At 44.7% G+C, this 25,095-nt stretch overlaps 1 protein-coding gene across 6 annotated transcripts; it reads right to left on the reverse strand.

Moving 5' to 3' along the window:
* Window positions 1-385: 385 nt before the first annotated feature.
* Window positions 386-24,820, reverse strand: USP40 (ubiquitin specific peptidase 40). 6 transcript variants are annotated; one of them, XM_076068836.1, is made up of 34 exons: window positions 24,688-24,805; window positions 23,717-23,889; window positions 22,144-22,346; window positions 21,981-22,048; window positions 21,123-21,236; window positions 20,329-20,493; window positions 19,729-19,875; window positions 19,005-19,145; window positions 18,644-18,775; window positions 18,416-18,508; window positions 18,214-18,321; window positions 17,751-18,117; window positions 17,327-17,408; window positions 16,532-16,709; window positions 14,938-15,022; window positions 14,140-14,210; window positions 13,357-13,727; window positions 12,527-12,680; window positions 12,260-12,320; window positions 11,984-12,034; window positions 11,678-11,766; window positions 10,208-10,291; window positions 9,434-9,470; window positions 8,852-8,916; window positions 8,153-8,227; window positions 6,393-6,480; window positions 6,011-6,093; window positions 5,424-5,554; window positions 5,016-5,081; window positions 4,549-4,768; window positions 3,762-3,848; window positions 2,777-2,865; window positions 1,847-1,984; window positions 386-791 (listed from the first exon to the last, which is right to left on the reverse strand). In XM_076068836.1, the coding sequence occupies exons 3-33, from the start codon at window positions 22,340-22,342 to the stop codon at window positions 1,888-1,890; spliced, it is 3,798 nt and encodes a 1,265-aa protein (XP_075924951.1). In that variant the 5' UTR covers window positions 22,343-22,346; window positions 23,717-23,889; window positions 24,688-24,805; the 3' UTR covers window positions 386-791; window positions 1,847-1,887. The 6 variants fall into 6 exon arrangements, 5 of the variants coding, with proteins under 5 accessions (XP_075924951.1, XP_032823637.2, XP_032823610.2 ...); XM_032967746.2 differs by lacking the exon at window positions 23,717-23,889 and having other exon boundaries at window positions 6,417-6,480; window positions 24,688-24,820; XM_032967719.2 differs by lacking the exon at window positions 23,717-23,889 and having other exon boundaries at window positions 24,688-24,820.
* Between the last annotated feature and the right edge of the window lie 275 nt (window positions 24,821-25,095).

A 25,095-nucleotide genomic window follows, 5' to 3' on the forward strand; every position in this document is an offset into this window, starting at 1 on the left:
GCGGGGCTTCAACAAAAGGCCCTGGACAGGGACGGAAAACCCCTGGACTGGTGAACCACCGCCACTCAATAGCCTGGACCAATCCTCAGCCTGGGCCAAGGAGCCACCTCAGTGGTTGACGCCATTGACCCCAGACGGACCAATATGTCACTTGCCTGAGGGAGGGCATAAAGAAGCTGCCCACGCCACAGGGGACACAGGCACATTACCTTGTCCGACAGGCTAAGCCCAAGTTCGTCTGTCGTTCTGCCGCCAGGTGGAGAAGTTGTTGGGTGGGACTTTTCGACAATTCATCACCCACCCGTGCATCTCTAGGAGATGCAAAACCAGGGACGTAGACCACACCGCCTGGTCCAAAGAGTATAAAAGAGACTCTCCCATGCGGTTTTTTGTCTGAACATAGATTTAATTGAGACTGTACACGTATTTCTCTGCAAGTGTATTTACATTTACAATATTTTACGGAGTTAAAAGTAAAACCGTCAAGAAGAAAATAAATTGTTAAAACTAATTTGAAAAAAGTACATTTGAATTGCAATTACAGTGTACGAGGACAATTAAAACATAGATTTTTGAAACGGTATGTTGTTTTTAGCCGACTTTAATTTGTATGTGTTAAATGAAAATAAAATGTAGGCAGGAGTGTTTACCTGCGAGGCTAAAGTTAAAAGTACAAATGGCATCTTGGTGAACTTTTAACAGTAACATTATTGCTGGTATTTTTTCTTCATCCATCACACTCGTCACTCTCTCCTTTCATGATTTCTTCCAGTTCCGAGGATCCATGTACACTGCAAATGTATAACACTGAAGTGTGCATCACAACAGTGGCAGATTGCGATTTAATGAGACAGCTGTGCAAGCCGTATGAAACTCTCCTGCTGGTGAGGCAATTCTCTCAACGTTATCTTATTTTAGTTGGTACAGTCTTGAACATTCCCTTCAACCCAATGAATCCTGTATATTTCTTTGATGCGGCCAAGTGTTCAGAGTTCCCAATGAGCCCTAAGAAGCCTAAATAAGCCTCAGGTTTAGCAATGCATTTTTTGGCATGTCCATGAAAACCTGAGACTTTCTAAACATTCCATGCTTCGATTAATGTGGTTCTTGGAAAACATGTTTATTGAATCCTAAGAATCATCAATGTACACCATTTGTTATGATTATCTGTAGATGGCTAACTCAATCTTTAGAATCTTACATTTCTTAGTTTGGCTCTTAGAATATCAAGAAATTCAAAGTAACAGCCTATCCCTCGTGCACTGAATCCTACGAATCTGAAATATACAAACGTGATTATTGTTACAATTATTCATTAAAACGTATTACATAGCATCCATTATTACTTCAATAGTGTTTGTTGCTGGCCAATTGGAATTTTGGGCCAATGGTAAACAACTGCAATTAAATAACAACCCATATAAGTGTTTTCATATGCTGATAAATACATTAAAATGTATTACAATACATTGTCTACAGTAAGTTTCATTAACTATACCAACATAAGGTATAGCGGACTTTGCGTGACAGACCAAGCAAATGACAGAAAAGTTTGGAGTGCTCGGGACACACGATGCCACAAGCCAGTTACATCCAAGACCACGTTGAGACCATGCAAAGCAAAGTGGGACAAAGAGGCACTGTCACATGAGATGAATGGCCAGTACTAAAATGCATTACACACAGTTGTGTAAAGGCTGTAAAGGATGAGATGGTTTAAGAGATGTAAACAGAAAACACTTGTGGGGAACTTATCAGGGAAAAAGGAAGGAAGTGGATACGAGTGGTAGAAGCTATGAGCCTCGAGCTTGTTCGGTGATGCAAGGTGGTGATCAATGGAATTTACCTTTGGCTCAACTTGGAGCACTGGGTGAGACTGGGTGGCTGTCACCTGTAGTCAGCCACACTGATGGACAGGGCGACTTCAGCTCGGCGGGGACGAGCGGTTGCAGCGCCATCACCAGCCAGTTTCTGTGACTTGCCGCTAATTCGCAAGTACAACAAAATACATCAAACACCAAAACATGTCTAGGGACTGTTTAAACTACTGAAAATCTGTCCGCCTGATGCCAGTTGTAATTATTGGCGAAACGTCGTACTCAGATTGTAAATGTTGTAGATTTGTTCTCTAACACACCGGTGTGCTGTACTAGTAACGAATTGGCACGTTCTGTTTACGTGACAAACCTTACTAATTGGTTGTGTCGGGTGGTGGAGGGTTTAACGACACATTTATATTTAAGCAATCTAATCCAAAAAAACCTCTATTATGGATATTGGTCATGAAAGGATGAGTGTTAAACTAAACTACCGAGTTAAAAAATATTCCCTCTGAGTTTGTAGCACCCTGGACACCACCCTTGTAAACGAGAGGCTCCCTCTCTCGATGTTTTAAAGCAGGTGATATAAAGAAAGAAATATGTAAACACCCGCCAATGTTGATCTAACATATACTTATGTGGCAAGAGTAATATGGGAGGAGGCGTATTGTCTGCTAATCTAATTTGATATTTATATTCTTCACAATGATTATTTCTGTGATGTATCCTTGCCTATAACGCCTGACAATTCACAAGCATTGATTCAAGCCCGACTGCTGACAACACACTGTATGTCAAAACCAGTCAAGAGTTCGCATTATTTCAGCAGTACTATACGCAAATAAGCACTCTTAGAATCTATATGAAAGACTGTCTGCTTATCTATTTAGTTTCCTATATTCTCCACGAGAATAAAGGATTATTTTGTGTAACATGCGGAGGGTGCTTTGTCATACTCCTTCTGTTTTTTCTCCATTTGTAGACGCAGATTTTGTTCGTCATCCTCGGCGGTCGAGAAATCTGGGGAACTGTCCACACTCAAGTCCTGGGCGTCGGCAAAGCAGGGCAGAAGCAAAGAACATCTTTAGTTAAAACCTCGGAAAAAGGTACACAATGCAATCTAGGTCAAGGTGAAGCCGGAAGAAGCACCGGCTCAATAACTTCGTTTAACCAAACGTATGTAAAACCAAATTATCACGAACCATATTTGTTTCAGGTTTGGCCACAAAAACAAATGTGGATCGAAGTAATGGCTACGAAACCTAGGTTTTAAGTGTAGATTATCACGCAACATTATGCATTCGTATTTTCACTGCACGTTAAATGCTTGAAATTGACCATTTCCACACTGAAAGGCAAGTAATGACATTTTTATCCACAAAACCACGAATCTGACCCAGGTACACCACACTCAAGGATATTAAGTGCAGCCTAGGTGGTTAATGGGTAAGAAAATTATTATTTTGTTTAAAATGTGCACTGCCTTGGCAATTTAGCAAAAACGAAATACATTCGTCAACAACACTGCCTGACGTAAATATACACGAGGTGACAACGGCCCTTATCTATCACCACTCTGCTTGTGCACCACTCTGCTTGTGCACCACTGGCAACGTAACGCCACCAAAAATGCACAATTATGGCCAAGGGGTGTCTGTGGACAGCTCCCCACCAGGAGCAAAGCCTACGAATTAAATGTCACATCTCTCCATGGCTTCCCTTGGTTAAATGCTAATGCCACAAATTTAACCGATAGGCTTAGTCGAGTGATGACATGTGTGCACACATCGATTGTTAGGCAGAATAATAACTATATACTTAATGAGTACAAAGGTTACATTCATCGAATATAATAACTTACATTTATTTGTATTGAATGTGAATTCAATATCCATATTGAAAGCTATTACAACAGTTGAATGCATCAGAATGGAAACGTACCTTGACCCCAATGGTGTCTCCGTCGTGCAGGAAGAAGGGAGATTGCCGTAGGTTCTCTCTGTTCTGCCGTCGTTTGCCCTTCCCCCCCTGTGGGCAACACAAGAGGAACCTTGCAGAGCAAACTCGAAGCTCAAGTAAAACTACACTTTTTTATTTTACCAAGGCCCAATGAGCTATAAAAGTCATTTTCAGAAGGGACCTGGCCACAAATGATAGCTCAGCAAAGTGACTTATCATGTGGAAGTCTATAGCAGCCAAATACTTTAAAAGCATGTTTCTTAATGTTAAGGGAAAACCCGGAGGACCCGGATAACCATCCAAGTGACCACGGGGAGAACATGCAAACTCCAAATATACAGCATGCATCAGGGTCGGATTCGAACCCACAACCTTCACCGCGGCACTCCAGGTGCGTGGGTTAACACCAAATGCCTCCCTTCATGCTAACGTGATGCCTGTTGATAGCACGTCTGAGCAATGGTTCATGTTTTATTTGGCATATCCTCTGTCATGACGTTAAGTGTCATTTTATATTATTGGTGTATAAGTACAATATAACAAAATCTCAATTGTCAATGAATATGGTCCTAAGGAGGAAATTTTGTTAATTTCCAATCAGTGACATTTCGGGCGATGAAGGGTTGTGCTGAAAACATCACCTATTGCATATTTATATTAATTCCTTTTAAAGCCTCAGTATTATTGACAACGGTGTTGAATTTTTGCCATCTATAAAACATGCCTGCTCTCAGTTACAAGCAGTCCTTCCAACTCAACCAAAACACACCTTGCTGGTGGTCTCCCAGATACAGACCCACTTGGAGGTGTCTGGGAAACGCTTGGCGAGTTCCAGTTGCTGAGCGGGTATTTGCAAGGTCTGTGCGACGGCGTTGCGGAGGGAGGTCACTGTGCAGCCCTGCGTGGTGTCCAGGATCATCTCCCGAGGGGGACGGTACCGCCGCTCCCCCGGAACGCGCAACTGCAGTTGCAGCAACAGGTCAAATGGCCTGCGAAACGAAGCAGAGAAAAATCAATGGCAGGTTTTAAAACTCGAGCACGGAGATTTGCAATGTTAAAACAAAGCATGGTTTTGGCAATAACAGTTCAAATGCAACCGTACAACGGTTACATTTTAAGTGCGCGTGCTTGTGACAAAATACTTACATTTGAATGCAGAATGTTGTACATGCATAATATGAAAACTGCAATGCAAATTGGAAAGCGATAATATGCATCGTGTGTGCTGCCACTCACCCCAATACTTCCTCTTGAGGGAGAATTTGAACACACAGCTGGGATGTCCCCCGCAGACCCAGATTTCTAGGGACACAGAGGGAAACCTCAATGTGGCAACTCCAATATGTAAGCATTTTTAGCATTCATGGATATATACTGTTAAATATTCTAATTCTCAAAATGTATCATTATCATCAGATATGTTCAGCCATTTTCATTCCACCGATCGATGAAGCCCTTCCCAAACCGCCAACCGCCTCCTTCGCAATCTTTGCTATGCAACAATCCATCCAGCGCCTGCACACGAACCGACTTTGCCCATTTGAGAAGCAGCGTACTGCATTTGCGCGGCGCGTCACACTAAACGGCCGTTGGCTTCGTTAGTTTGGCGAAAGTTTCCCCTCTCCCTCGGGAGGCATGGCTCACCTGAGTTGCTGTTGGCCGTTGCGGAGGATCTTACCGGGCTTCAAGCCCTCCTCTAGGAGCCGCACGCGCACGCACCGCGGGGACAGCGTCAGCGCCGCTGCTTCTGGCTGCACTGCTCCCAAGGAGAGGACCTGCAGCAGGCCACGCTCTGTTAAAGACGATTCGCTGCGGGGTTGACGATGGGGACAAATTAAAAAAAAAAACTCGAAGCAGCGACAGTTCCGGGGGTTTCCACATTCAGCAAAAGCACTGCGCAAGAAGCTAAGCGCACCCTTAAGTAGAGTCATCATTACAAATGCCATGTTTGTTGTCCTTCCCCCCACACCTCCGAATAGCACGGTTGGCTACGTATAATGCAAAAAAAGTTAAACATACATACGACATGTGACTCCAATGTTAAAATATAAAGTGATGACTCAACTGCAGATTAATGTCCCCGTTGTAGAAAATGCCCTTGTGACCCTGCTGTGTATGCTGCCTTGCCATCACCTTGGTAAATTTAAGAACTTTAGTGACTGGTAAATTGGACGCAGTAGCAAAGATACAATTTGCAAGTTCATTTCTCAAAAGTCTTATCTATTGCATACCTTGGCCCTGAGGTCATCTAGGAATGCAATGCCAGAGATGTGCACCTCTCCAATGTGGCTCAGCCTTTTGGTGCCATCCTTGCCTGCTCAAATTGGAGAGTAAGGGAAGGAGTTGGTATCATTTGTTAAGCTGCATCAAAGAAAGGAAAAGTATGTGCCTATACTATTTGTTAAACACCAACATACAAGCCAAAAAATCCAATCTCTCACCTATACCTGTGCCAGACAGCTATGGTACAGAGAAAGGGAAATGTGGATTCTATTTGCATAAGGTTGTAAGGGTAGGCTTAGATCCTACCATATTACATGTGTAATGCTGCCAAGTGTGAGATCCAAGATAATCAGAAAAGGCTGATGCCAGCAAGCGTTTGATCCTGTGTACCAGCGTCAGGGCCCTCTCTGGCACCTCTTTCCACAGCTAAGAATCCAGTCGCAGGCTTGAGCAACCACACGGACAAGGTCAGCAGGCCCTGCCAACAAGCACACACGTGCCGTGCGCAAGTCAAGACCAATGCGTACACGGAGAGATTTATACAAAACATTGACTGTTTACTCAGCTACTTCCATTCAAAGTGATAGCACACTTCAAACATTTATTGTATATTAATGCCACTTCATTGTATAACCGTCTTTATTAAAATTTAATTTTGTAAATAACATGTATTATATACTTATTTCAGTTCCAAAACCTCAATTATTAAGGTATAGAGCAGCATATCTAAAACATACAATGTACACAAATCACTTAACTAAACACTAAACAATGATCAAACACCAATTAACAAAAGGTGCTTACCAAAAAAATTAAATGCTTAGAATTGGGATTCAAACCACTCATGTGGGCATGATGGACGGTATGTGGCAATAAACAAAAACACATCGAGAAAGGACCCAATGGCGAGTAAACACTGATGCTTCCCTTAGGAGGCAGGTCATGGAATACATACGTATATATTACTCTTTTGCGCATCTAAGCCAGGTAAGCCTCACCGAGTCTCAAGACTCATTTTCAAAAGGGTCCTGCCAAGATTTCACAGTAGGCGACAGACAGTTGCTGTTTTTCCCAATTAAATAATTTGCATATTCGTTGGGTCTTTCGGTAGAATGTTCCATTCCAGGTGAAGTATGTGTTGGCGAGGCAATGTCTCACCAGGGACGGTACATCAGCATCAATCCTTGTTGGACCAAATCTTCAATGATTACCAAGCGACATGTCTCTGACCGCGTTCGTGAGCATAAGGCAGATTTGAAACACGGAAGGACCAAGACGTCAGCCGTGGCTGATCATTGTCTTAATGCGGTTGGCTCACACGAAATTGATTTCTCTTAGACGAAGGTACTTTGCAAGCCCACTGGCTATCAACAAAGATTCGTTCATGAAGTCATACATATATAGACAGACACAATTTCAACCGAGGATGGGTACAAACTCAGCAATCATTGGAAGGACGTCATCAACCAGTTTAAGTCGTAACTGGCTGTGATGTTTCCATCTTGGTCACCTTCCGATGTTAGTTTTATTTTACTAATTTCTCCAGGGCTGCTGCGCCTACCCTTCTCTTGATTAATTAACATAACCATCTCCCGCTTGAAGTTGGGCGTACTACTACAAGTTAAAAAAAGTTGTTAATTTCCCACATTAACATAACCATCTCCCGCTTGTGCTGGCCCCAGGGCCCTTGTGCCCACCCACTTCGTTGGGCGCACTGCAACTTGACACGTGGGCTACGCCCATCTTAAACCTTTAAAAACAGCTTGCCTTTGGGACCTTCCCCCCTTTGTCCACCTCAACTTATCCACGTGACTTTACCGAAAGAGCCAAATAATATCAATTACTGCAGTCTAAATCATTTGCATGTACATTTTTAGGTGACAAATTTGAATCATAACCCTGGCACACGATGGCCGACTCTTCTTCGACGGCATAGAATCTTTAATGTCCACCACTGTGGAGCAGATGATTAATACACACGCAATATTATTTTCTTCGTTACGCTCGTTTAACCTATAAAAACTCAACGAGAACGTATCACGACCCTTTTTGAGGAATGTCCTGCAAAGTTTTCGCAGTCTAAGGCAATGAATGCTATGGAGATTCCCAAATGAACACTTTGCGTATAATTTTTCAAAAAGTAGCATTACCTTGGTAGGTGGGGGTCCTTCTGTTAATTGTAGGACATCCCCACCCTGAACACCCTGCTCCTGTAGAGTTGCATCCTATAACACAGAGTACACCACACACAATGCATTCTGCAGCACACCTCCACCGCAACAAAGGTCCCCCATATAGTCAACAGACGAGGCAAGTAGTGTTAGCGAGCACCTATGAAGGCTGGCATGGCACACGAAGGGGGTGGGTGGCCAACACCACGCCCGGCCGCCTTTGTCTCTCTAGTGCTGATGTTTACGCATCGCACCAGGTACTTATTTGAGGCAGAGTCGACCTCGGGGAGGCCCAGGACCCGTTCAGATAGTCGTCACCGGTGTTGACCATGAGCGGGAATCGAACTCGAGTCACCGGGTTCGTAGCGTAGCGTAGCACTAAGTGCTACACCACCGCTCCCCACACCACTGCACACAGTACAATTCATGCATCCGAACAGCTGTGCATAGCTCAGTCATGCAACCAAACATTTACCACGCAGCAGAATCATGCACCCAAACCTCATCACACAGCTCCAATCACACAAAACCTACAGTAAAAAAAAAGTTACATTTGTATGTATATAGCACGTCTGAATGTGACAGCATCCCAAGGCACTGTATAGAAACTGCTATTGTTCATAAGGGCGTGCTGTGTGTGACGATTACACAATCGGCAAACACTTTTCTATTGCAAACCTGATTGTACAGTGGCTCCCCCACGTCTCCGCACCAGTTGACACGACGGAGATGCCAGTCACCAGCTGCATAAAGAAAACACACACACACAACTCTCAGTTACATACCCTCCACCAGGATAAAAAACACTTTCATTACACGCACTCTTTCCTGTGTAAACGATTAACCGGCAAACACATTACTAGCGTGATAATACGTTTATTAATGCACGCTTGATAAAAAACGTAATTGATAGTCGAAGTGAACTTTGGCAAAGCACGCCTTCGCGCGGTGTGAACACCGTGACTTGTCCGTGATTTGGGGAGCAGCCACTTGTCTGTGAAAGAGCACTTTTAGCTCATGGGATTCCTCCAGTATAAATATTCTGATTCGATGGAGGTTAGGGCCACAGACACGCACATGTTCAGAGAGCAGCAGGACCTTTAAATGTGCCGTGCCTTTAATCAGTCTCAAGCATTAAACCAAGAGTGCAAAAATAAAGCATTCGTAAATGTACTTTACCTATATTCACAAGTCAATGGCAGGGTTTCAAGTAAAGTGCAATCGTCAGCATCGCAAGCCTCATATACAAATTAAACGTACCGCTTACGTTGGCTTTGTTGAGCACGAGCTTTAAACACTGCGAATACAAACACAATTTAAAATTACATGCGGAGAATACCCAGTAGTAATTTATATAATTACATTTAAAGACGATATTGGAAATAGAAAGGCAAGTTCAATTATGTGCATATAATATATTATAGTAATTATTTTTATTACGAAATACAGGCTAGGAATATCAACAAAATCCAATTTTAAAAGCTACAATCCAATCAATGAGAAGGCCTTTAATGCCCAAGGTAGACATGAGCAACTACAAACCCAATTACTAAATAATTTATAATGAAAAAGTGTTGTGTAGAGTACAGTAAAATGCTTTACTGGTGAAATGTGAACGGTCTCACTGCTGAAATGAGCAGAGGTGGGTGCTCATTTCCCAGAGTGCTCCCAAGCCTATGGTGGAAATTCCACATTCCCAATAGTAACATCCAATCTAACCAGCAAATAAGCAACGCCGACATCCCACAAAGACGAAATGACTTCATTTACCAAAGCAGAATAACAATGACGTCAATCCCCAACTGGGATTTAAAATGACCTTGCGGCATGCAGGTTTTATTTATGTGTGCCGTACCAGCCTGTTGGGAAAACCGAATCATGTGAAACAAACAGTCTTAAAAATGGGACCAACAACTCTACGCCGAGATCAAGCGAAGACATCTACATCACACACAATGAATAGAGACAACACCACCGGAGCTGTCGTTAAGAAGTTTACGCGGGAAGACGACAACGACGGCACGAGGACAGCACCTCGCGTATGGTGGAGGTTTGCGGCACAACAAAGTCCAGCTCCAGAGAGTCCGGGCCGCCGCTGACAGTGAAGCTCAAAAACAGCTGTGAAAATAATACGCAACATCGTCAACCTCCGGCATCCGTGAGAAATGGGTGGTAATGTGTTAAAGCACCTCCGATTGACACGGTTGGCTACGTACGGTAATAAGAAACAATGAATTTCCAATCCTGAGATTTTGCAGTGATACTGAACAAGATAACAAAGTGTTCCTCAAATTTACACCATTGGAAACCTCATTTGCCAGTAACAAAATATGATAATTGGTTTTTTACCCTTTTATCTGGCAACAAAACTGACACCTTTTTTGTTTGCGTTCCGACCGCAGGTATTGTGGTCAATGTAAACATGACTCCTTGTAAAAAAAGGTGTCAGTTTTGTTGCCAGATAAAAGGGTAAAAAAACAATTATCATATTTTGTTACTGGCAAATGAGGTTTCCAATGGTGTAAATGCTTACCCTGAGCTCTCATACTCTGATGGTGCATTGTCTTTGAGTTGTGCGCCTTTTGGCGTCTTCTGGTCCAACAGCATGTGAGACGAGGCTCTAAAGAAAGCTGTCTCGGGTGTGGACCAATCAATTTCAAGTACAGTGCATACATTATCAGAGTTTTAGATTTAAAGCTTTCGTGACTGCAAGGATCCATACTCTTTGGTTCTTTTCGGTAAAGTCACGTAGGTAAAAAATAAAACAAAAATCACAACGTTTCGGCCACACGTCGTGATTTTTGTTGTTTTATTTTTTACCTACGTGACTTTACCGAATAGAACCAAAGAGTATTATAAGAGTTGTTGTTATTAGTTTGCGTTCCGACCGCAGGTATTGTGGTCAATGTAAACATGACTCCTTGTAAAAAAGGTGTCAGTTTTGTTGCCAGATAAAAGGGTAAAAAACCAATGATCATGTTCCTCAAATTGTTTTATACCTTATATTATTTAGTCTTCGGATTTGGTATTCTGCTGCTCAAGATAACACTGAATAGTCCCCCTTTTGACTCTCTCCTTCACCTTGACTCCAACTCCAAGGGATGCTACTTTGCAAATGTGATGCACGGTCCCCAACTCTTAAGCACGTATTTTCCCTCCATCATTCAGTTTCACAAGCCCTCTATTGATCACCTTTCCAAATGTTTTTGTAGCAGAATTTTTTTGAATTCAAACATTTCCAGGGGCAGAGTGGTGACCAAGTTGTTCACACAATGTGCTATGCACCTGGATGAGTGAAATATGAAGTCCAAAGCCCCTCCCCCCCTTCACCAACCCCCACTGACCGGCATGGTGAAGTATGGTCAAACAACCACCATGACCAACATGGTATGGAGTGGCCTTCATCATCCAGTCGTGGATTGACAAATGGATGCAAGTTAGTATTTTATTTTAAATATTTAGAATGTCAAGGCCTAGTTTAAATAGTGAATGAGACATCTGTACCTCCCCAGAAGTTGGTGCCCTCCCAGAGCACAGTGTGAGCAACGCATCCTGCTGCAAGCCAGCATCACACAGCATTGCATCTTCCCTCACTGCGTGCGGAACAAACAAGGAGTGTACAGACAGAGCAGCGAGTGTATTTGTTCAACGAGTACGCATACACGTGGCAAAGGAATTCTAAATAATAAGAAGTAATATTCTACTCCGAAGCGAGTACAGGTACTCAGGAAACAGTACAAATACCCAAGGTGATTGGTGGAGCTTGTGATGGGGAGAGGTTCTCTATGTACAGGGACTGGAAGTACTCACTGGGAGAGAGGAGACGACCTGTGGAGTCCGCCATTCGCAAACAGTATCCATCTGGCAACAGCACGACCAGGAAAACAATATTTGTACATGAAACAGCTTTTGCATGAATATCTTGAAAATGCTACAATAATTACAAAACATAACGAGATTGGATAATATGCAAGTTGCAATTGAATAATTCGGATATAAAAATGTTCTTGCCAGACAAATTTCATTTCAAAGTGTCAAACTTATAATATTTAAATATGGAACTTTTGTTTATACTTTAACGCTTACCTGCAGCCTCTGCTTCAAGGTGCATCTTCTCCAAAACTAAAGATTTGATGGTGGAAACGACCTGGAGACGCCAGCAATAACACGAGTCAGCGAGGTAATTTAATATCAATAGGAATAGCTTTCACCTTATCCGAGGTCGACCAGTGTGAAGACTCGCAGTGCAGACCGACACGGTCCACTGGGTACTGGCTCAGCATGGCACTGGGTCATCACAAAATCTGGTGATGCGGTTCCACGAGGTATGGTGGGCAGCTGACATCTACCGACCGTGTCAACTGGGCAGGTGAGCTCGACGGTCGACGACTTCTGCGCTCCGCACTCGTCCAGAAGTCCACTCTTAATGTTCAGTCGCAGGCTGGGGGTCACCGAGCTCTGCTGGCCCTTGTCGCTTGGATTCTCCAGCTTCAGGCCACTCTGACAACTTGACAGGGACGGCATAGGGAGAGGGGCAGCACTGTCAGACCACGTTTGGGAAGACTTATAAGCAGGGTGTTTCGTAACAGATTCGAGTTTGTGTTTCAAAGTATTGTTTACTACGAATACGGCAATCAATCTCACCTTATGAAGAGTCAGACTTTAATGGAAATGTATTTCTTGTAAATAACCATTATAAGTGTATACAAAAGCGGTACAGATGCGCAATACACCTGAAACCATGAGTGTTAAAAATAAATATGCTATTGTCTGCTCGGTGAAGACATTTTACACTGCAAGAAAGTTACAATACTAAATTATTGCTAGTCACTCTTTGGTTCTTTCGGTAAAGTCACGTAGAAAGAAATTTAATAATAATAATAAATGTATTTCTATGTGATTTTACCAAAAGAACCAAAGAGTAATTCCTGCAGTCAAAGCTTCGAATCTTGTTTATTGCTATTCGTTACTCTATACCCATGCCTTGTATGTGTAAATGATTCAACATCAACAGTGCAGACTTTGCTTGTAATCTATAAAATAAAAACACAACAATAATTTTGGTCGACAACAAGAAAATAGAAAATAACTTCCAAAAAAACCACAAGATGCCAGCATACAAACTCAAATACCACACCCCCGACAACTTGGTGACCTTTTTAGCACTCGCATTAACAACTCACGCGTCCTGTGTGCACTCTCTGAAGAGCATCAGCTGGTCGCCGTCCACGACCCCCAGCGAGCCGACGGTGACCGAGTCCTCCCGCTCTCGCTCCAGCCACACACTGCGGCCCCCTTGGCTCAAGGCCAGCCCCAGGGTCTGCGCAGGGATCCCCGTCTCGGCCGCCAACGCCGACCGCAGCCCCCCGAGGAGAAGGGCCTTGGGGAAGCCCCTCTGCCAAGAGGGGGAGGAGTCCAGGCCTACGCGGGGCTGGCTGCCGCCCGCGCACGACGAGGGGCCGCGTGGCCCGTCGGCCTCTGCGGCACCGCTCACGACCAGGTCGAGGAGCACTGGCTCGTTCTCTTTTCCAGTTGCAATTGGGACACCGCCAACCTTGCCGGCACAAAATTGGAGGGCGCAGGGGCAATCTCACAGTTAAAATATAATTAACGGTACAGCAGATTTTGTGCGAGTGTGTTTTTGTACAGATGGCGATATCGACCATTCGCGCATTAGATTTGTTAATTACAGTAATGTACACGTGGCATGTATACTTATCTTGCCACCTAAGTCTCATATTTTATGCACACCCAACAGTGTTCATAATGAGTATTACTCATAACACCCACTTAAATCGTTGTGTTAGTTTACGAGTGCTAATAAAAACACACGTGTCAAAGTTCGAAGAGGTATTCAACTGGCAATTAAATATACTGTTTTTTGTGATACTGGATTGTGTACATTTGTAACTCACTGCATACAAACACGCTCTGCCACATGTGGTTTGCAGTTACCGTATACACACCTGATTGCCGTCCCATATGAACAGGTTGCATCCATCCTTCAAGCCGGCCTCAGATAGACTCCTGTCCCCATCTGAACACAGTTGCAAGGGTGTGGGGGTCAGACAAGGCCAGAACAGTTCCATGTCATACAGCGTTATGCTTGAGCCCTCAGCAGGGATGCTGTAAAAATACCAAAAGTGAAAAGGAAATCGAAAGTGAAAACAGCATATTTGGCAGAAGAGGAAGTACACCATCAGTCTGAGTCCGAGCATAACCTAACCCTTGACCTTATCACTGACACCAACCCCACACCATGGCAAACAGCCCAGCCTCCTTTCATTTTGTGAGTTTTTAGTGCCACTAAAAGAGTATGCCTGGTTGTCGTCAGTAAATATTTTATGTGAAGGAATGTGCACATATAAGTATAGAGGTTATGAGGATGGTGACTTAGGGGTAGTATTAGGGTGGGGACTTATGCAAGTGATTACAGTGTGTAAACAGGCAAACATCTAAAAGGCTAAGGTTGAGGACTTAGCAGGGGTACTAATATGTATGTATGTAGGACTTCTTTCGCACCGTTCATAGCCAACCGTGCTAATCGGAGATGCGAGGGCATTTACACATTGCTGTGAAGGGCGATTGCCTGAAACAGCAGCGTCCCGCAAACAGCAGAGGAGTGAAGGGAGGTGCGACACGCCGCCACCACACCGCAGAAAGGACGACCGTTTTGGGATCTTATTCGGTCTGGTATAGATGCCTTGTTGGCATATAAGCGTGCAAGGATTTGTGAATTGCTGACGAAGCAGTGAAGCCCTGACCTTGGAGTGGCTCGTAGATGTGCAAGCCAGCAGGCAGCAGCTTGGCCAGGCTCATAGCCAGAGGGCCTTCCCATGACTCGAGCAGCTACAGTTTAACAAAAAAGTGAACACACACGCACACACGCACACACGCACACACACACACACACACGCACACACGCACACACACACACACGCACACACGCACACACGCACACACGCACACACGCACACGCGCACACACGCACACACGCACACACGCACACACGCACACACGCACACACATGCACACACGCACACAGAAATTTTGAAAACGAAGTATTGGCTTACATAATTGTAAGTTCCAAAAACATGAGCACAAGCTTACATTACTTGATCTGCAGCCGTTTGTACAAAATTACTGCGCACTGTGGAGCAATGTGTGCAATCATACCCAGAATAAAACATACGATCAGACTTAACATTGCAAAGCGCAACAGCCACACTGTTCCAACATAGGTAGAAACTATTGTGCCAAAAACAGAAGGCCAAAACAGATAAAAATTAAAAAAAAATGTAAACTATTTTATAAATGACTCCAAAGGTTAAGACACAACTCCAACAAGAAGAGGCACTACATGTACTGTACTGTCATATATGCTACGCAGCACACACAAGTCTAGAACAACAGCCTCTAGCAGTGACATTTTTTTCCCTCTATAGTAAATCAATTATCCCGACGACTGCAGCATCACATTATTCCTAACGTCCTCATGTGGTTTCATTTTGGGAGGTGGGGGAGGAGCCATAGCACAGTCACCGGGTTGCTACACTGTGCTAGAAACCCGGTGACCCGAGTTTATTAATTCGTTTTCCAGTCACGGGTTAACATCAGTGGCGAGTAACATCCGAGCCAGTTCTGGGCATGCCACCAACCTTCGCCAACCCACAATGACCAACATGGTGAAGTATTGTCAAACAACTCCTAAGGCTGACATGGCATGGGGAAGCCTTAATCCACCAGTGGATTGAAAAATGTCTTTATAATTAAAGTTGTTTATATTTTGATTCAAAGCTTTCGTGACTGCAGTAATTCATATTCTTAGTTCTTTCGGTAAAGTCACGTTGAATGGAAACAATAAGACGACCGTTTGTGTTATGGTCGAAACGTCGTGAGAATTTTTATTGTTTTATATATATTTTATTATTTTATTGTTTCCCTTCAACGTGACTTTACCGAAAGAACTAAGAATATAGTTTATATTTGTATTGGATTTTACCATAACAACTCTATATGACAAATATCCTCCGTATAGCCTGACCAGACTGTTGGAGCAAGTGCTGTTAGCAAGCACCTATAAAGGCCTGAACGGGCACACGAGTGGATGGGTGGCAAGCACCATGCATGGCCGCCTTTGTCTCCCTAGTAGCGATGTTTACTGCACACTGCACCAGGTAGTAATTTGAGGCCGAGTAAACCTAGGGGAGGCCCAGGACCGATTCAGATAATCGTCACTTGTGCTGGCAGCGAGCAGGTTTCGAACACAGGTAACTGGGTTCGTCGTGCAGTACACTAACCGCTACACTACCGCTCCCCACACGCACAACGGTGAGAGTGCTCTGTGGGCATGCTCACCTGCTCAATCTCGCTGCGCAGCTGCGTCACGCCAACGCGAGCGTCCGTGCACAGCGGCAGGGCGGGGTCTCCGTGCGGCGAGGCTGGGCGCAAGGCCCCCGCCTCGGCGTCCCAGGCGTAAAGGGGACTCAAGTGCAAGTGCAATGTCAAGTTGTGCAGTTGCTGCTCGTGTTGCTTCCTGGCACACGTTACGCACAGCGACGGATAATCGCCGCGGAGGTTACCGCAGTTACGACAAACGTCGATTAAAAATAAATGCAAACCATTTAACTTACAAGTCGATAGCATTTTGTGCGCATTGACACAAGCCCCTGTTGCAAAAGAGACCTGAATATAATCAAGGCCTTAAAAAACCTAACGAGGAAGGATTCTAAAATTACATTAAATAGCATTTGCTGCACTGCTGCTGCTACGCGAACCACACCGTGAATGTGTTTATCTACCTTTAAACTTATAATATTGACATTCCTCGTGATGCTGTTAAGTCATCTTCTTCGACAAGTTTATACTGGACATAACCATTCATGTAAATGCAAACACGTACACACAGAATGTTGCGAGTATAAAACACAAACTCTTGCCTGTGTAGCAATGCTCAAGTTAGGCTACTGGGCTCTACGTCTAAATAGAGAGCAACAGGAGGCCACAGTAGCATTTGCACAGAGCAGAATAATGACTTTTGAAAGAGCCAAGGGCAGCCTAATACATAATTTAAGAAAGGATGAGCTATATACAAAGCTGAACAAAAACACATGGCAAATACATCTGGGATGAACACTATGGGAGTACATTTACCTTAACGCAATCAGCTCGGTGTTGAGAATGGTAACTTCATCAACAAGCCATTGCGGGATCTCAGAGGACCATTTTTTCTTTGCTGGCGACACAGAGGTAAAACATCAAGCGTGATACCCAACCAACATCAAGGTCTATCTCTAATGCTTCTGTATTGTGGATGGCTTTATTGCCAAAACTGTTCGAAAGAGTGCTTCACTGATATTTTCATTCTAGAATTCAATCATTGCAACAAAAATAAACGAAAAATTATAATTTAATTTATCAATGATGTACTAGAGACATTTGTTATATTGTTTTGTGTTTAGTTTGTTGTTCGTCCCCCGCACCTACGATGACCACGGTTGGCTACATATGGTGCGAAAGAAGTTCAACATATAACATAAATACACTTAACGACAGAGCCCCCCCGTTTCTCTCTCACCACGTCGCGGCCGATAGAAGAGCATGTAGGCACTTTCACGGCCTTCGAATTGCTGTGCCAGCTCCTGCTCCCGGACTGGCTGCACACGGCTGTCATCAAAGTCAAACCACTGACGCTCTTCCATGTTGAAGGACCCATCCGCATCCGCGTCTCCCTTGCTGGTCACATGCGGCGCTTCCAAAGCGGAATCTGCAGACTTAGCGCACGCCCTTTCATTCCCTTCCTCGTTAACGGCGGCACAGCCGTTTGAAGTGCTTCTCTCCGCGTCGCCCGAAACCGGGAACGACGTCGATGCGACGCCGGTGCTCAGGGAGACCCAGTTTTTTGCAGCATTGTAGTCGAAAATATTGGCATGGCTCTTAAGAAACTGAGACATAAAACAAATTAATTAACATTTTATTGAGATTAAATGATGTGCATTATAACGACAAAAATACGTCAATGCAAGTTGCACGTACATTACCTTGGTGACTGGGCCATATCGAGCACGATGGCCTTTGTTCCAAGAAGTTCCAGTTTTTTCCTGGAGGCGTCGGCAAAGCACATCCAGGGACAAGCCACAGTTTCCGGCCTGCACACATCCACACGCGTATACTGTTACTGTTACATGCTCGGCTATCGTTAAAAAGGGCGGCCCGGTTCATAGATCTCCTGCATGCAGTTACCTCGTTCAGGATGGAGCGACATGCTTCCACAGGGTCTGGACACTCATCTTGACCATGTGCAGAACCATTTTCTACCTTCGGCTCTTCGTCAATCTATAATAGGAAATCGCAAAAACAAGCCAAACAAAAAAATGTATTAGGAATACATGACAAAAATTTGATTCATTCACAAGTGTCAGAGCATAGTTTCACGATTTACAGACTCATTTTGTGTCAGAGAATACGCACCAAGCCGGTCCAGACTCCCAGGTGGCTAACATCGCAGATGAGTGCATGGTAATGGCCTCCATGGCAACCCCCTTTGTGGACAATGACCGAGAAGAGCTCGTACATGCAGTCTTCTCTCCCCAAGAGACCCATCTGAGAACGTCACGATAAAGGTAATTTATATTATCATCTTCCTTTCACTTTCCAAATTAGATAAATGTGGAAACTTTTGACCAGCGTAACTGAAGTCATAATTGCATGCAATATTGCTCGTGGAAAGGGGGAAAAAACCCACAAACCATTCTACTCCCAATAAGAGCACCTACAATTGATTTCCTTGAGATGTCAAAAAATGGGTGGGTGCTTTTGGCGATGCCTGCACCTCGCAGTAGGGGCGCATGTCGAGTAGCCTGGGGAAGGTGAAGCGCCCTGTCTCCTTGTAGCGTTCGCACTTGACAAAGTCGAAGCTGAACCTGAGCAGGGAAAAGGTAAGGATGGTAGGCAGGGTCCGGAGCTTGGCACTCTGTTGGCAGGGAAACAAACACAAGACCGCAAGCACCGTCACCAGATCAGCACACAATTCGGATCTAAACACAACACTGGGCCACCATCACTACCACAGCCTGTATTCCACTCCGGTGGAATTAGCCAACTGATGTGAAAATAATCATAATAGCAAGAAATCGAATGTGAAATTCATCTAAAATTACAAACAAATGTAATTTACTTTAAAGTACTTTTTTTTAAGCCGTTAAATGTAGAAATATGTAAATACAACCTGGTAGGTAGTGAACAATATTCTAGCACATGTATTGTCAAAAATTGGCCCTGAATTTGTGTTCATCTGGTTTAACGATTGAGAGGGTGCAGTGATGTAATAATGTAACGGCTTGCAGGTTCCATGCTGAGGGGGACCCCGGACATCGAAACTGCATGGGTTTGAAACCAGCTGGTTTGTGATATCAGAGGCTCACTTCCACACGGGACCGAGTAAAGCTCGTGCCTACGTAAAATAAGCCACGGGAATAAAAACAATCCAGACCCTAGGATTTCAGATGTGTCCCGTATTTTACGTGTGTGTGTGCAATGCAAGTCCTAGCAAGCACCTTGGTGGCACAGACGAGGCGGGCACACTCATCGCAGCAGTAGCGGTTGTCTCCTTCCATTTCCTCACTCTCACAATAGTAGCTGCTCAAGGCCTCCTCCAAACCACGATTGCCATGTACAGCCATCGTCAAGTCCTGGAAGGTCTCCTGCGCAGTGGTCACAAATTATGAATTGTATCGATAAGAGCTACTTTCTTGAAATTTATCCGAGCGATAATTGCACAAATCAGAATTGTTTTAAACTCCATAGCACACAACTGTTTAGTACTTTGTACTGAAAAGTCTGTATCATCTTATGAGGTGGCTATTGTTTTTTCCCAAGGTAAGCAAATTCCACCCCAACATTCACTCAGTCTGAGCATGTAACATAAACTGCACTGGAAATTGAGGATTGGTACACGTCAATTCAAAACACTTAATTTAGAATAACCTTGCATACAGATTTTCACAATGGACAAGTCGGAGCAATTATGAAAGGCCTAGGCGAGAAAGTGTACGAGTACCCTCTTTTGGCCAACAAAGAGAGAGAATTATATCTTTACATGTTCTCACATACAGTTTAGGATGTCTTGCATGTGCTGCACCGCACGTCGCAGGTACCTCGCGCTCGTTGCGACGGCCACAATCACGGCAGGTGATCTGATTGACGACCGTGCCGTGGTAGAGACGAGAGATGAGGTCATGTCCCATCGTACCCACCAGCGAACACTCGAGAGCTCCGAACAAGATACGACTCAACTCCTGCACGTCATGCTGGTGCCCCTCCTGAGGACCCACACATTCCACTCGCTCACTGATCACAAAGCAACATTTCAGTCATCATTTCCTCCTGCTGGTAACAAAGAAAAAACCCAAAACACGTATTTAGTGCTCACCGTCTGAAGTGTTACAGAAAAAAATTATGATTTAAAGCCATATTTCAACAGTGAATAGGGTTAATCTGTACTGCATCTTCAATTACAGTGAGTTTGTGTGACAATGAGCCACTGTACAAAAATAGTAACTTTAGATATTTTCTTAATAATGACAATGTCAAATATCATGTGAATTGTTTTCTCTGTACTGTATGTCTAGCCACACATTTACAACCGTGTACATGCAATATTTAATCACATCCGAATTCTGATGAACATCACCAACCCAAAATCCAACTCAATTTACTAGACAATTATATTAAAAATCATTGAGAAACCAACTTTAGATACAAATAAAAAGTAGCATATCTGAAAGGAGCACTTCACAGGAAAGTGTGACATGCAGAACTTCTTTCGCACCCTAAGAAGCCAACGGTGCTAATTAGAAGTGCTGGGGAAAGACAAAAAAACCACAAAAAGCAGCTCTAAAGAAATTGGTTTTCAACTTAGAGTGGCGACATGAATCGTTGAAGCACGCACCTCTGTGTGCGTCCACCCGAAGCTGTCCGTGAGCGCAGCCGTGCTCACTGCCTGCTGATCGAGCAGCAGGAGCTGGGCAAACAAGCGCTGGAGTTGTAGTGGAATCACTCGCACCTACGCACGCTCGCACACACAGCCAAAACTATCAAAACGCAACGTTCAAGGCAGGCGCAGACACCCGCTGGGCCTGCTGTACAACGGTACAGCACTCGATCCGTTGAAAATTGAATGTCCTTGACTTATTCATAATGTACCAGCTATTAATGCTATAATTTATGTCTATTAACGCATACCACTTTATAACACTAGACATGAATAATGTACAACATATATTTTAAATTCTAGTCAGACTTAGGATATTTATATTGCCTTCAATTGTTACGAAAGTGTTTTTTTCTTATATATATTCAGGCAATGACTAGATGTATATCAACATTAATCAATGAATACAGATGTCATTTAGTCAAGTTTCAAAATAAGGGAAATAATACAAAAATCCGAGTGGAATGGTGGTAAAGTGGTTAGCACAAGGTACTCAGCCAAGGCGAAAATCAGCAGCGAGTGATATCTGATATGATCTTGGTCTGGTGCTTAACCGACCCATCCTGATCAGTGAATTACGGTCAAACAACCCCCATCAGTGAGATGGAATGTGGTGTGGAGTCCTTCATCCAACAGTGAATTGACAAAGGAAAGCAAATCATTGTTTATCAAAATGATTGCCAAACCAAGGCTATTTAAAACACTCATAAGCTGTCCAGCAGAAGCTACCTCCCCACCTGTCGACAGCTTGACAGAGGACATATTTTCGACAGTCAAAGATGTAAAATTGTTAAGGAAAGCAATATTATTTGGTACCTTAGCTCCAGGTTTGTCTTTGTCTGCAAGATCACCAAGTTCTTCTGGCTTCAAGCTAAAAATGGCTTCTGTCAGGGAAATATTATAGTTTACAAATGACAGTCAAAACAATAAATAGTAGTACTTTAATTACAAATACTAAACACTGGGTGAAAATATGTACCGCGCATCTCGGGTGTGTGGAAGAGAGTCTGCAGCAGCGAGTTGAGGTAGCACGTGGCCCCCAAGTTCTGAATGCCACACAAGCACGTGAGTTCACGAGGAGCGGGAGGCAGGTTCCTTGCTGCTGCTGGTCTTCGGCCAGATGAGGAGTTGCCTCCAGAATCAGGGCCGGCGTCTTCCACAAACAAGTCCCCAAACATGGTGCTGTATGCGTGTGGCGAGACAGGGTCAGGGGATAACGGCGGAGATCTTTAAAACTAAATTGGAGGAACGTGGCAGGGCAGCTCAAGCCTCAGAACACTTAGCCGGCAATGCTGAGATCCTTGATTTTCAAATCCAAGCAGCCACCTGTCATAAAACTGATTACTCAAGTGTAATTTATGTATGGCCTCAGCCCGGTCACCAATAACCAAAAAAACCATCAAATTACATTTGGTTTAAAATCTTGACTAAAATTTAAGCTTTGAAACTGTTTCAATCATATTTTAGCTTGATTTCCAGGCATTTATATCCCTATAGTGGAGCACATGAAGAGCACAGAACTCCAGGAATTTTCCAAATGTTTGACATTGGCTCTGACATAAGATCACAACTATATTTGCCAAAGCCCATGTGATACTATAAAATTTGGATAAATTATACTATCTGGGAATCAAATCTTCCCACACCTCACTGCCACGCTTCCACACTCCCCCCCCCCCATCATTATTTTGTTCAGAAGAGCCACTCCCCTGTTGTTTGGCAGTTTCCTGCCTGGAGTGGAGGACTGTCCACCCCTCAGTGACTAGTGTCAGAATCAGTCCACCAGACCTCCTGTATACCAGAGATCCAGGCGGTACCGGTCCAGCTCCAGACAGAGGAATGGCAGCCTCTCCTGGCTTCACCCCTGTGTGAAAGAGCTTATTCTGAAAATTGGGTTTGGCCAGCAGACGTACTACACGCCCATCTCCCCAGGCATCCGGCACAAGCTTAATTTAATCTCGTCTGCGTCGTTTTGGTAATTTAGTTGAAGGTGTCAGCAGCCCCTCGCACCTTTACAGAGCCCACATTGGCCACCGTGGCGACAAGGGCCATGAGGATATCAGTCGATCAATGCGCCTTTCCCCCAATGGCATTGCTTACAGTCACCACAGCGTCACTGACTGGAAACCACCGAGCAGTTTAGGGGTTGTTTTGCCAGATTAAGATCCTCCCGTATAGCCTTCACAGACTGTTGGGGCAAGTGCTGTTTAGCGAGCACCTATGAAGACCAACATGGCACACGAGGGGGTGGGTGGTCTGTACCACGCCCGGCCGCCGTTGTCTCCCGAGTGGCGATGTTTAGACGCCGCACTAGGTACTCATTTGGAGGCCGAGTCAACCAAGGGGAGGCCCAGGACCGGTTTAAATAATCGTCACTGGTGTTGGTCGTGAGCAGGAATAGAACTCGGGTCGCCAGGTTTGTAGTGCAGCGCGCTAACCACTACACACGCAGAGAGACACAACACACATGGACACGAATACACTCACACGCAGATAGAGTGCAGAGACAAAGATACACAGAGACACGGAAACACAGACACCAAAACACTTACGCAGTTGGGCTAAATCTTGGTCACGGATTTTGGCAAGTGTCACCACCGATTGCCTTGTTCTCGGCGCGTTCACTCCGAACAATGGGATCGTGAAATCTCTTTTCTCCGCTACAACTCATTCCCACCAACACGCACTACGGGGCCCACGTTGATGTTTCTGCTCGGGCGCGGAGCTGCGGAGTGAAAGATGTTGTGAGCGGCGCTGCAGACCAGAGATCACGCGTGGAGTGGCTGTCATTTGGAAAGAGAAGGCGTGCAGAGCAGCACCGCATGACCTCGCGGTCAATCGGTGACCCGAGACTTTTAAGGGGTCGGTATCTCTCGCGTGGGGAAGAGGTGACATTGAAGACGGCTGGAGCAGCTGGGTCATCTGCGAGGTTCTCTGTGCGCGACGCAACTCGTCTGTCTATAAAAGACTTCAACGCGGCCCCCCCACCACCCCCCCACCTTGTTCTCCGACCAGCGTGGTGAAGTATGATCCAAGAATTCCCATCACAGACGCAATGCGTTGGGAGTTATCAATGAGGGATGAGAGCAGGGCATAGCGACTACGCGCATTGTAACGCAGTAGTTACGCGCAATTACAACTCGAACAATAGCAACGGTAGCGCAATGTGCGTGTGACAACCAAGTACAATTCTGTCACTAACAACACTAATGCGGTATAAACAATGCATCATCGTTTAAGTTATACGAACGTTATGTACGGCGTACAAATACTGGAAATCCAGTTCAGCTAAAAAAACAAGTTATGACAATGTTAACGTACGACAATGACAATCGCGTGGAGTAGTAACGAGATTATAACCACGGCGTGGAGTAATACCGAGATGATAACCAGAGCGTGGAGTAATGACGAGATGATAACCAGAGCGTGGAGTAATGACGAGATGATAACCAGAGCGTGGAGTAATGACGAGATGATAACCAGAGCGTGGCTTGCGTAAGGAGAACGCCTGTCCACAACTTACCCCTGCAGCTGTAGGAACTCTGCCCCGGGCAGCTTCGTTGAGCGCACTACTCCGGGCGGGAAACACAACAGCGGGCGTCTTCTGTTCCGGCTTCACCGTTCCGATGCAGCCGAGATAAACACTGCAGAGGCCCCTCCCCCACGTGTACACGACCACCCACACACCCACCAACCCCCTCTCCCCTCTCCCACCCACCCACCCGCCCCCTCTCCCACCCACCCACTCGCCCCCTCTCCCACCAACCCACCCACCCCCTTTCCCTCCCCGTGTGGTTAATGCCAACTTGATTCCTTGAACAGGTCCCTGCAGGGTGGGCTGGTAGGACAAGTCTCTGCGCTGTCTGTTGCTGATTTTACACCCAACAGCACGAGATTTCACTTCGTTAAAGTATTGAAAGGGGACGGACGG

This window comes from Petromyzon marinus, chromosome 2, assembly GCF_048934315.1.
Source record: "Petromyzon marinus isolate PM22_M1 ecotype Great Lakes invasive population chromosome 2, UKy_Petmar_22M1.pri1.0, whole genome shotgun sequence".
Classification (NCBI taxonomy): domain Eukaryota; kingdom Metazoa; phylum Chordata; class Hyperoartia; order Petromyzontiformes; family Petromyzontidae; genus Petromyzon; species Petromyzon marinus.

Coding starts and splice junctions, on each gene's coding strand:
- USP40 (XM_032967719.2), bottom strand. CDS start 22,342: ATGTTTGGGGACTTGTTTGTGGAAGACGCCGGCCCTGATTCTGGAGGC. Junction 22,049..22,143: donor CCACACACCCGAGATGCGCG/GTACATATTTTC, acceptor TTTCCCTGACAG/AAGCCATTTTTAGCTTGAAG. Junction 6,481..8,152: donor AAGGACCCCCACCTACCAAG/GTAATGCTACTT, acceptor GCTTGTTGGCAG/GGCCTGCTGACCTTGTCCGT.